Source organism: Miniopterus natalensis, chromosome 17, assembly GCF_054644295.1.
Source record: "Miniopterus natalensis isolate mMinNat1 chromosome 17, mMinNat1.hap1, whole genome shotgun sequence".
NCBI lineage: Eukaryota > Metazoa > Chordata > Mammalia > Chiroptera > Miniopteridae > Miniopterus > Miniopterus natalensis.
The window spans coordinates 45834143-45846467 of NC_142097.1; the positions used below are offsets into that span (position 1 = coordinate 45834143).

The following is a 12325-nucleotide window of genomic DNA, read 5'->3' on the forward strand; positions in this document are numbered from 1 at the left end:
AAAGATGAGTAATATTTCATTATATGTACAGAACCCATTTTGTGTATCTGCTTATCTGTGGACGGACATGTGGGTTGTGTTCACCTTTTGGCTGTTACGAATGAAGCTGCTATGAACATCTGTGTGCAAGTGCCTGTTTATTTTCTGGGCATATATGAAAGAGTGGAATTGCTATGCTTAACTGTCTGAGGGTTTGTTCCTTGTTTGCACTGCTGTTGGTTTCTGGTGGCATTGTGCAGTGGCCTCTGCCCAGGAGCACAATTGGAGCGCCTACTATGGAAGGTGGAGGGGAAAAGGAATGTCTGCCATCTCTGGGTGACTTACAAGGGGTCTCTTTACAGAGGGGAACTCTGTATCCTATTCTACTATGGAAAAGCATTTCTTAAGTTTCTTTCTCTGATGTCAAATAAAAATAGACTTAAGAACTAAAAAGGGACTGACTATATTTTCTCCAAAGCCCCAGGCACTTGCACACACCAATGAACTCTTCTTACTTCCCTCCCCTGCTGTCAAAAAATAAGTAGAAACTAACAGCTGATCCGACTTTCACACTGGGTGTATATTTGCTGATGACTCACCAAGAATTCACAGCCAAGGTACCAGTTGTTCTTCTGAGATAGAAAGAAAAAACGATTTTCAGCAAAGCTGTAACCTCACGGATGCTCAGAAAGTACCACAGCCGCAGGAAATCCATGTAACGCAGGTTTCAAGCCAGACTTTCGCCTCGCCCCCCCCGCTGCCCCATTCCAGGCCCCGCCCCCAGCTGCCCCATTCCAGCCCCGCCCACCTGCCCCACTCCAGGCCCCGCCCCCAGCCCCCCGCCCCAGGCCCCGCCCCCCCGGCCGGAGCCCGCAGGTGCCGAGCCCGCAGGGCTGGCGTTCTTCCCGCCTCCCCGCAGCCTGCCGCTCCTGCGCGGTCCCTTCTCAGCCCCCACGGGCCGCAGCCGCCCCGTCGCTCAGGGCGGTGCGCACCAGGCCGGCCCGAGCGGAGGTGGAAGGGAGCGCTGGGGGCGAGCTGGGTCTGTCCCCGCAGCCCCAGCGGAGACCGGCTCCAGGTGCCCGCACCCCCCAGCTCCTACACTCAAGCTCGGCGTTCGAGGCAACTGCAACTCCTGCTCCGCGGTCCAGGAGAGACTTGGGGTGAGAAAGAATCTGAGCCAGTGTGGCATCTCTTGAAGTCGGGTGGCGCAAGGCTAGTTCTTGGCGCCGGGAAGGGCGCCCACACGCAACCAGCCTCGGGTAGCAGGGCTTTGAGTGCAGCGCTTACTCTCCATGGGTGGGTGGGCCTCACCCACGGAGAGAGGCCTGAGCAGGACGAACACTGACCTCCCCAGAGGGAGTAAATCCGCCTGCGGAGCTCGTCCCTGGTCCCCAGCTTGCTGGCCCACGCTTCAGGTTTTGGTCTTGCACCTCCACAGTCGTGGGAGCCGATTCCTTAAAATAAATCACTCAATATGTACACGCATCCTGTTGGTTTGGTTTCCCTGGAGAGCCCTGACTAATAAGGGAGCAAAGCAGACTTTCTGCCCTCAAATCGCTCAATTCTAGTTGGGAAAACTGTTAATTGCATAATCATGTGAAAAAAAAAAAAAAGGGGGGTTAAGATGGCACCCCTAAGGCTGTCGCAGGATTCGTCCAGGTCAGGGAAAGCCCCCACGAAGTGTGACATCTGACCTCGAGCTTAAGGTCAAACAAGGAGACAAGGACAGCTGGGGCAGAGGAAGAGGGTCCAGAGCAGTGGCCTGGAGCAGGGTCTGTGCCCCAGGGCAAGGGAAGGCCAGCGGGAAAGTCAGGGCAAGAGCAAGACCAGGGTCAGGGGAAGACTAGGGTCAAGGGCAAGCCAAAGGCCACACCAGGTCAGAAGCAGGTGAGAGACAAGGTCAGGCGCAGAGCCAGGGCCCGCGGAACGCAGGCAAGACCACCAGCGTCTCCAGCGCTCCTTGGGGCCGCAGCGTGGCCACGCCCCCAGCCCGGAGTCGCCCCGCCCCTCACCCAATCCCTGCGCGTCGACCCGGCCCCGCCCCCACATGACGTAACCGCGCTCGCTCGCTCGCTCTCCCAGTCCCCAGGCGTCTCCGCGCCGTCGCCGGCGTCCCGGTGCCGCCTGAGGCGCGTCCGCAGTCGCGACGCAGCAACATGGAGGAGCTGCTGAGGCGGGAGTTGGGCTGCAGCTCCGTCAAGGCCACGGGCCACTCGGGGGGCGGGTGCATTAGCCAGGGCCAGAGTTACGACACGGACAGAGGACGAGTGTTTGTGAAAGCGAACTCCCAGGCGGAGGTCAGGGCGGCCGCGGGCCGGGCGGGCGGCCGCGGGCCGGGCGGGCGGGCGGGCGGGGGCGGGAGGCTCGCGGGCCGCGGCCCCGGTCTGAGGGCCGGGCGGGGCGGGGCCCGGCTCAGCCCGTGGCCGCAGGGCTGTGCCCTGGGCGACGCGCTCTTTGTGTCCGGCAGTGCCTGGGCCGTTCGGGGTCGGCCCGCAGGCTCAGCCCCGTGTGGCCGCTTAACCCCCCGGAGACGACGGGCGGTCGAGGCCGGTCCCCGCGAGCCGCCCCCGCGCGGGGCGGACGGTGAGCGCGCGGACGTTCCCCCCGCGGCCCATGTGGCCGCTGCCTCGCGAGAGGGCGTGTTTGGCGACTTGTGAACAAAGACGGGAGCAGTTGAAAGGGATTTAGCCGCCGCCTTAGGCAGCCGGGCTGCGGTGAGCACGCAGGCCGGGCGCCCGCACACCCGACGCTCACTTTGCACACGTGGGGCGCCTGGAAGCCCAGGCTCCGGGCGCCGGCGGATTCGGGGCCCGGTGAGAGCCGGCGGCGGAGCGAGGCGGCTCTGTGGGCCTCCCACGGGCACATCCCCCCAGGAGGGCCGCCCTGTGACCTGCCCACCTCCCTGGGCCCCACCTCCTGACACCGTCGCTTGGGGGTTAGGCTTCCACACAGGAACTTTGGTGGGACAGTTGTTGGTTCCTTGCAGCCACCCTCTCGGTTCTGTGGGGCCCTGTAGAAGACAGGTGAGCCTCAGGGCTGAAGTTGTTACTTGCGCTTGTTGGTGTCCCTTTGCCCGGTTTGGGTGGGTCGCTGCATTTGCCCTCAGCTGGAAGGCCCAGCCTGGCACCCGTGGGGAATGAGCAGGGTTGGGCATTGCCCTGCTTCAAGTGAGGCTGCCAGGCCCTGGCCGGTGTGGCTCAGTCGGTTGAGCACCTGAAAGTTGCGGGTTCATGGTCAGGGCACATGCCAGGGTTGTGGGGCTCATCCCCAGTAGGGGATGTGCAGGAGGCAGCCGATGGATGGTGCTCTCTTCCATGGACGTTTCTCTCTTTCTCCCTTCCCCTCTCTATAAAAATCAATAAAAACATTAAAAAAAAAAAAAGAGCCCTGGCTGGTTTGGTTCAGTGGTTAGAGCCTCGGCCTGCGGACTGAAGGGTCCCAGGTTCGATTCCAGCCAAGGGCACATTCCGCAGTTGTAGGCTCAATCCCCAGCCCTGGTCAGGGCATGCCGGGGAGGCAACCAATCAACGGGTCTCTTTCACATCTATGTTTCTCTCTCTCTCCCTCCCACTCTCTGAAAAGCAGTGGAAAAAATATCCTTGAGTGAGGATTAAAAAATAAAAAGAAGGTAAATTTAAAAAAATGAGGCTGAGGTACTTACCCCAGTACCAAGTCCTATGGGTCAGCCGTGGCGGTGCTTTACCCCTCCCTTAGAAATCGTTCTCGCCGGCATTTTCATTTTCTTCCCAGAAGTGAATCCCATCTCCCACAGCCATGTGAGATGGCCTCTGAAATGCTATTGTTCGCTCAAGACCAGCTTCCCGCCCTTTGTTCTCAGCTCCCCCGGGTGTCATCCTGTGCATATCCATCTGTGGGTGCTTGTCAGCTGTTCGTCCTTGAGGTTACCCTTTCACATAGTGGCACTTCTCTTCTGCAGGGCTTCTCCAGGCATCCTTTCCTCCTGTGTGGAATCCATCCTTCTCGTGCCCTTATTTCCACCTTCACTGGCATTTGTAGTGCTTCAAACCATGGTATTGAGCACAGGGGAAGCAAATATTTTCTGTTAAGATGAAACCACTTAGTGATGCTTTTAAAACACAGCTCTGCTGCTGCTGCTTCAGGTTCTTCCTCACTTTCTGTTTTGTCATCAAAGTCCATTTTCTTGGTGCTTTGCTAATTCTTCCTTTGCTGATAAATTCTTTCCAGTCATTTGGTAGATAGTTCCGAACATGCTCTTCTGTTGCCCTCTCACCCCTGCTTAAATTGACCTGTCCGACTTGTACCTCTTTTTTATTTTATTATTTTTTAAAATTTTATATCTTTATTGATTTCAGAGAGAGGAAGGAAGAGGGAGAGAGAGATAGAAACATCAATGATGAATCATTGACTGGCTGCCTCCTATAGGCCCCCGACTGGGGATCAAGCCTGCAACCCGAGCATGTGCCCTGACTGGGAATGGAACCATAATCTCCTGGATCCTAGGCCTAACTCAACCGCTGAGCCATGCCCAGCCAGGCTGTTGTACCTCTTGATTATTCTTATCTGGCCTTCACATACTTGTGTAATTGGTTTTCTCTAGATTTTTTTTTGTAGCACTAGCCCTGACTGATGTTTGTTTTTACCCTGGTTCAGGTCTAGAGTGGTAGTGTTCCTAGGTTTAGTTAGACACTTAGGACCATGTCGCAGTCGATATTTCTGTGAGGGAGCTTTGGGCTCTCAGATCCTCCTTTACCTCTCCCTGCATTTTAAAAAAAGTTCTATCCCTTATTTTACTCTTTAAAACCAGTGCTCTAGTACAAAATACAGCCAGGGTCCAGTCGTTTTCTCTTTATCATCTAAAGAGAATGCTCTAAAAATTCTTCTTTAGCAAAAAACAATTTAGAAGGGAGAGAGAAATGTTGATTTGTTGCTCCACTTACTTGTGCATCATTGAGTGATTCTTGTATATGTCCTGACCGGGGATCAAACCCGCAACCTTGCGTATTGGGGTGACTCTAACCAACTGAACACCAAGCCAGGGCAGCACCCAGTCCTTATCTTTCTCCTCAGTGACTAGCTCTTGTTAGCTACTAACTTAGTTAATCATGGCAGCAAGCCCACGACATTGGTACTATTATTGATCCCTTTTTACAGATGAGGAAACTGAGGCACAGAGAGTGTAAGTAACTTGCCCAAGGTCACCGAATTAGTAACTATGAGAACAAGTAGAAGAATGTCCATGGCAGCACTGTTCGTAGTAGCCCCACACTGGAAGCCCAGCTGTCTGTCCACCAAGAGGAGACTGGATGAACACATAGTGGAACACTCCCACACCTGAGCTCTGTACAGCAGTGAGAATAAACTCTGACTGTTGACGCACCAAAGTAGCAAACGCAGTATGGAGCAGAGAAGCCAGACATCTGCCTCTGTGTGTCTGACAAAACAAGTCTGGGCTGAGGACAGCAATGACTGGGGAGAAGAGGAGCCTCTGGACGGTGATGCCTGGTCTCTTGATCACAGATGTGCTGACTTTGTGAGAATTAGAGTCGGATGCTCCTGAGTTGTACACTTTATTGCATATACTTCTGTAGCATTTTACTTACAAAATACTTTAAAGGGGAGGAATTATTTAGTCTGGGGAGTTAGGGAAGGTTTCTGAGAAACCAGACTGATCATGAAGTTGAAACTTGAAGCATGATGAGAAAGGAGCTGGAGGATAGTGTTCCAAGTAGAGGGGACACGGTGTGTGGAGGGTGGTCACTGCAGTCCAGGGGGAACAAAGACTTTTGGACTAGGATGGAAATGGTGTTCAAGATAATACAGTTTCCAGTGCTATGTAGGAGATACGGAACTTGGTGGTCCGTTTAGGTGAAAAGTGACCACAGATTCCTGGTATGTGCATACAGAGGGCCACCTACACCTGAAGGGCTAGGTGCTGTTACCAAGCAAGGACTCGCTGCGCAGTGTGCACAGAAGCCAAAGTTATGACACTGGCTTTTGAGAAAAGAAAAGGCTTCATTGCAAAGTTGACCGGCAAGGAAACAGGAGACAAAGCTCAAATCTGTCTCCTCGATTGTGGGTTTGGGCGAGATTTAAGGGGTTTGGGATGTTGGTCTGGTATGTGGAGGGCTGAGGGGGGACAGGTTTCAATTAGAGGCATCAGCATGGGATCCTCCTGGTCAGTGGACCAGAAACTGAGTTCTAGTCAAGTCCACGAAGTGGGTTTGGGAGAGCGAGGAGCTGCGAAACTTTGGTTCTCTCCTCTGAGCATACTTTAGCATGATGCACAGTTTTGTTGTGTTGTCCCTGAAAACCAACTCAGTACCTTGTTAGAAGCAAGGTAAGGCCAGCTTGAGCTGTTTCAGTGGTTACCATGGGGCAGGATTGTGGTTGAGGTGCTGCCTGAGGATGCCCCATGTATACAGTCTGGCTCAGCACCAGGCATTTAGTGGGATGTTAGCAGCTGCCCACTCTTCCCTCTGCAGAAAGTTTGGTAGCATAAAAATACAGTCCAGTGCTAGAAAGTACAAGCCTCACTTCTATGCAGCTTCAGAACGTGTAATCTACTGAAAAGTGGAAAAAGCTGTCTGTTGACTGCAGTCAGGGTAGCCTTGGTTAAAGTTGTAATGGCTGAGGAAATGTGTCTACATGGAACCTTTCTGGAAGTGATCTTGCTCTCTCCTCTTTCCCCTTCGCCATTATTTTTTCTGACAGGCTAAAAGAATGTTCGAAGGTGAGATGGCGAGTTTGACTGCCATCCTGAAAACAGGCACCGTGAAAGTGCCCAAACCCATCAAGGTTCTCGATGCCCCAGGAGGTGGTAGCATGCTGGTGATGGAGCATCTGGACATGAGATATCTGAGCAGGTACGTCTTGGCACCTCCCCCTCTGGTTGGCTTTGGTTTTCTTTTCAGTGTTCCTTCATACCCGAAGCTTGTATTTGGGGTATAATTTTGAGGGATGTGATGTAAGGAATCACCCCCCCCACAGCATGGGTCCTGCAGGATGAGTAGCACGCACTCTGCAAGACAAAGGCAAACAGGAAAGAAACCTCTCAAGGTGAGATGCTCACAGAGGACTTGGCTGCAAGCTCAGATGAGGCTGGGAAAGACCATCAGATAATGAGGGCCCATCATCTCCCTCTTGCTCCACCAAAACAGACTTTACGTCAAAATGTTTGCCCTACTTTATGTGGCCTGAGACCTGTCAGGTGGATGTATTATCCGCATTTGTGTCATGCGTTTAGTTGCTGCCTGTTGGTTTCACAGTCATGCTGCAAAGCTTGGAGCCCAGCTAGCAGATCTGCACCTAGAGAACAGGAAGCTTGGAGAGACGCTACAGAAGGAGGCCAGCACAGTGGGTATGACATTTTGTGGGCCTGGAGGAGGACATTCGGATCTTGTGGGTGTCTGGGTGGGGTTATGCCACAGCCATGTGAGTGAGGGTCAGACCTGTGTTGATGCCAAAGGAAGGAATGTCAACCCCAGGATGCATGTTCGGGGTGCAGTGAACACAGCGAGTGTAGTGAGTGTACTGTACCACAAATGCATGGATGACGGAATAGTTCCTGGACTCAAAACCCTGTCCCATTATGGTTCCTTTTACCTCTCACCCCCCAGAAGAAAGTCTATCAAAGTTTCTCTGGCTTTCCATGCAGTGCCTTTTCTCCCAAGACAAATTGTACACGAGGCTCACAGTGACAGCCCTCACACCTGACCTTTGTAGGGCTGAGTGTGCTGTTAGCATTGAGAGTACCTTCCAGTATTTTTATCCTCGGACGTTTGATAATCCATGTGTAACCCGTGTAGCAACTCTGCTAAGCAGAGTAGTTGACACCAGAAACAGATGCCAAGAATCTACTGTGCTAAACAGATCCAGTCAGACAGCAGTACTGTGGAAACTTAGTGCTCTAGACAGACAGACAGATCCCGTCAGACTTATGTCCTGTGACAATACACTGTGGGAGGCAGACTTGTCACCTGTGAGAATCTGCTCTGGACAGACAGCTCCCAGTCCTGTGAGAATCTATGTGGGAGACAGACGGATCCTATTAGTCATCCTATTCTATCCCTTCTAAACCACAGGTACTGGTTAGGATTTGCTTTGAGTTTGGGGAACTGCAAAGGAGGTGACCATTTAGAAGCATAGCAGTTTGTCTGTCACAGACGGCAAATGCTGAGCCATCCTGTTCTGAGCATTCTCTGCGTGTCCCCTGGTGTCTCTCCTGGAAAGCAGTGGGTGGCTTTGATAAGTGTTACAGAACAGGCTCTAGTCCTGGGTCTGAGGGTCAGTGGAGACCAGGGCCCTCATTTGTCTCTGGACGGGGACCTGAGGAGGAGGCTCACTGACATCAGGTCTAAGCTCCTCTGAGCTCCAAGAGCAGGGCCGAGGGAGCCAGGCAACTAGTCGTCTGTCTTGTTTTTCTTCTGTTTTCAAGGGAGAGGAGGTGGGCAGGCGGAACGGCCCTTCATAGAGCAGTTTGGGTTTGACGTGGTGACATGCTGTGGCTATCTGCCCCAGGTGAGCGACACCAGCATTTTGCCTTTATTTCCCAATCAGGATAGCTGTTCAGAAACAGCTGGGGAAAGCACACCCTCTCCCTTTTTTTGGTGAAATTTAGTAAGTCTCTTCTCTCTTTCTTTCTTTGCTAATTTCTAAGAGGTTGATGTGAGCTTTACCCACTTGTGCTAGGTAAGCTGAGAGAAACAGAGAAGGTCAATAAGTTGGGATGCTGGATTTCAAGGTGGGCAAGCATTAGAAATTTAAAAAATATATTTTTTTAAATAGTAAGCTCTCAAAGATAGCATAACAAACAGGGTTTGTAACTTCCAGTTTTATGATTTTACAGTTGGCTTCCCTGGGGAATTTCAACCTGGAGAGTTCTCCTTGACGCCCAGCAAATGCAGAGTAGTTAGGAGGGTGGCTGTGCTCTCAGCGAAAGGCAGGTGGCTTCTTGGAAGGGATCTATGTAGAAAACTTTTGGGCACTTCTTGGCAGGCATGGGGGTACAGTAGACACTATTCAGATTTTGAAATGTTTCGGAGGTTGTCTGGGAACCTGATGAGTGACTGGCAGCTGTGCCTCCTGCTCCATGCTGCTCTGGGAGTGTCTCAGCTGGTTCTGCTCCTTTCTCTCCCTCCTGTAACTTGCTGACTGCGTGTGCGCGCACATGTGCACGTGTGTGAGGTTGCATTTGTGTGAGTACAGGTGTGTGTGCACACGTGTGAGAGTGTGTATGCATTGTGAGTGAGAGTGCACTTGGTGTGTGTAACACCCTGTCATTTGGTGTTACCTACTGCCCCTGTGCTACCCTGCTCTTGTGTACGTCTGTCTTGCTTCTCTCCTGGATGGTCAGCACCTGTGGCCTGGACAGCCTCTCTCAGCGGTCTTTTTGAACAGGGCTCCACGTGACTTCCCACGTTACCACTCTGGAGAGAGCAGTGCTAGCTGCTTGGGAGGGGCCGAAGAGGGCTCCTCTGTGGCCAGGTGGATGGACAGAAGTGATCCACAGGGTCAGAGAAGGCCAGTCAGCTCTGGCCTCTGTGCTCCTGTGTGAGTATAGATGGAAAGAAAACATCCCAGGCTCTTCAGAGTAGACCCTATTGCTCTGCACTGGGAAGGGTCCCCCTGCTTTCTACTGTTCCTGGGACAGGCTCTAAGGTCCCACTATGTCCACGAGGCCCCATGGGGCCCAGTCAGCTCCCACCCCTTTCACACCCATCCCTGCAGCGTTGTCTCTAACAACCAGCCCTTCCCACTTTGAAGTACCTCCTTTAGCTCTGGCATGTCCCTCTGAGCTCTGCTTTCTCCTTCGCTTTTGTCTCTGCAGGTGAATGACTGGCAGAAGGACTGGGTCGCATTCTATGCCCAGCAGCGCATTCAGCCCCAGATGGACATGGTGGAGAAGGGGTCTGGGGACAGAGAGGCCCTCGAACTCTGGTCTGCTCTGCAGGTAAGTGGAATCCTGCCATGCCCTTTGCCCACTGTGCCCTGCAACCCCAACAGGGAGAGGTGCCAAGTCAGATACAGCACTGTGGGTCTGGATCGGAGGTGGGTGGGGCCAGCCAGTAGGACAGCTGTTGGTGTCCCTGCATCCTGCCTGAGCTGTGCATGGCCATGTGCATCTGCATGCACACTCTGCTCGGGCATGCGGACCACACTGGGAAGAGCATCTGCATCCCTTCCTCACGCATTGCTCACTTTGCTGAAGCTGCATTTGCTCCCTGCAGTTGAAGATCCCGGACCTCTTCCTTGATCTGGACATCGTCCCAGCCCTGCTCCATGGAGACCTCTGGGGAGGAAACGTAGCAGAAGATTCCTCTGGGCCCATCATTTTTGACCCGGCTTCTTTCTATGGCCACTCGGAATATGAGCTGGCAATAGCTGGCATGTTTGGGGGCTTTAGTAGCAACTTCTACTCTGCCTACCACAGCAAGATCCCCAAGGCTCCCGGATTTGAGAAGCGCCTGAAGCTGTATCAGCTCTTCCACTATTTGAACCACTGGAATCATTTTGGATCAGGGTATAGAGGGTCCTCCCTCAATATCATGAGGAACCTCATCAAGTGAGCTTGCTGTCCTCTGGAGGGAGGCCTGTGCGAGGAGTCTGGGGGGCTTCAGGTTCAGGTGTACCAGGTCCTAACCTGGTGCCTGTGCCCAGCCCCTCTGTTTCCTCCACATCTTCCTCATTAGGGGTTCACTCCCACTTCTTCCCACACCTGGAGTAGCTTCAGACCAATCTTCCAGGCCTTGGGAAGTACGTAATATCTCAGAAGAAAGGTATTGTCACCCTAAAGATGTACATTTCGTTAGACTTCATAGCTCTGTAAACCACACCAGCAATGTGATGTGAACAGAGGGACCTGTGGAGTGTGGGCCATGTCGAACAACGCAGCTACCCAAAGATAGAGAAGGGAAGTGGCCAGTGCACCAGGCACTGCTGCCGAGGGCACCTTCCCACCATCTTCTCCTGTCTCATCTCCAGGAACGTCCCTGAAGTTCAGGGATGCCACTCGATGGCTGAAGCTTGGGTCCAGGCACGAAACCGTCTTACCATTTCCAAAACTGAGCACATTCCCTTTGCTTTCTGTGTGCCTCTGGACCAGCCACAGGCTGAGCAGGTCTGGAAATGATTTGGGGAGTGACCAGCCTGCCAGCTTTGGGGTATCTGTCCTTGGTAGATTTAGGAGCCACTGATTTGCTTTTCTCAGCACCTCATCTTGTGTGCCACTTCCTCAGCTTGCTGGGCTGTCATTCCTTTGCATCAGATAAAACCAGCACAAGCCAGTGTTTTCCCTCCTTCAGTCTTGCGGTGCCGAGGAACATTCATGAATGGCAGTGATGCTAATAAACCCTTTCGCATAAACTTTCAGTGGTTTCAATGATGCAAGACACTGTTTCCCTCATTTAATCATAACTCAGTGCTTTTCTTAGCTGTTCGCCAAGAAGCCTTTGTAATGTGTTGTTATAATAAATTGTTTCTGAAAAGAGCAATTTTTCCCTTGACTTTGTTGAATCGGAATAGCTTCAAAATACGGGCAGGTGTAGCCTGAGGACTTTCTAGTATTTGACTTGGATGCAGTTTAACTGCTGTTCGTAGTCACTCTTCGAGATTTGGTGAATAGTGAGGGGGTGTAGAAAGCAACTGAGATTACATTTTGGGAAGACGCATTTGTGGCCACTGACTAGGTCTGGGGTAGGCTGAGAGCACACCACACCAGTGAGCCCACCGGTGGTCTCCTGAGGCAGGTGGGGAGGGTAGATTCACTTTTTCTCCTCTGCTTTGTGTTTCTGTGTACAGGTTGGGGTGCCTCGGTGTAATTCAGAAGCAGGACCATGCCTTCAGAGTTTTTGTGGGAAGGGAGAGGGGACTGTGACTCTGAAGAGCTTGTGGTTGTCGGACTTTCAAATCTAGTAATCCCTAAACTGTCATGTGCCAAGGTTTTAGCTTATTTTTTCTGATCCTGGAGAGACTGATAACTGATAGCTTCCTGATGATGGCATGTGTGCTGCTGTACTGTTGACACAGACCTGCTTGCAGGGCGGTTTGGTTTTGGGGGTGCCCAGACTTGAGGTCTTCCACAGAGACCGGCTGGGAGGAGGAGGACAGGGAGGGGCCCTCCCTGCAGACCGCCACACAATCTCTCCCCTCCCACCAGCTCCTTGGCACTGACCTTGAGCACATGTGTGCACAGGTGTGTACCTGCCTCTGTGCACATGGGCATTGTGTGTGTGTTTTAAATATTTTATTGATTTCAGAGAGGAAGGGAGAGAGAGAGAGAGAGAAACATCAATGATGAGAGTCATTGATGCGCCGCCTCCTGCACTCCCCCTGCCGGAGGTCAAGCCCACAGCGGGGATGTGTGCCC

The 12325-nt window shown here is 52.7% G+C and overlaps 1 protein-coding gene across 3 annotated transcripts; it reads left to right on the forward strand.

Moving 5' to 3' along the window:
* The first annotated feature begins 2120 nt into the window (after positions 1-2120).
* On the forward strand, positions 2121-11446 carry FN3KRP (fructosamine 3 kinase related protein). 3 transcript variants are annotated; one of them, XM_087826450.1, is made up of 6 exons: positions 2121-2276; positions 6673-6824; positions 7227-7318; positions 8396-8478; positions 9788-9910; positions 10188-11446. In XM_087826450.1, exons 1-6 carry the CDS (start codon positions 2136-2138, stop codon positions 10524-10526), a joined length of 930 nt encoding a protein of 309 aa, XP_087682576.1. In that variant the 5' UTR covers positions 2121-2135; the 3' UTR covers positions 10527-11446. The 3 variants fall into 3 exon arrangements, with proteins under 3 accessions (XP_087682576.1, XP_016070957.2, XP_016070956.1); XM_016215471.2 differs by lacking the exon at positions 2121-2276 and adding an exon at positions 3055-5491; XM_016215470.2 differs by lacking the exon at positions 2121-2276 and adding an exon at positions 3059-5453.
* The last annotated feature ends 879 nt before the right edge of the window (positions 11447-12325 follow it).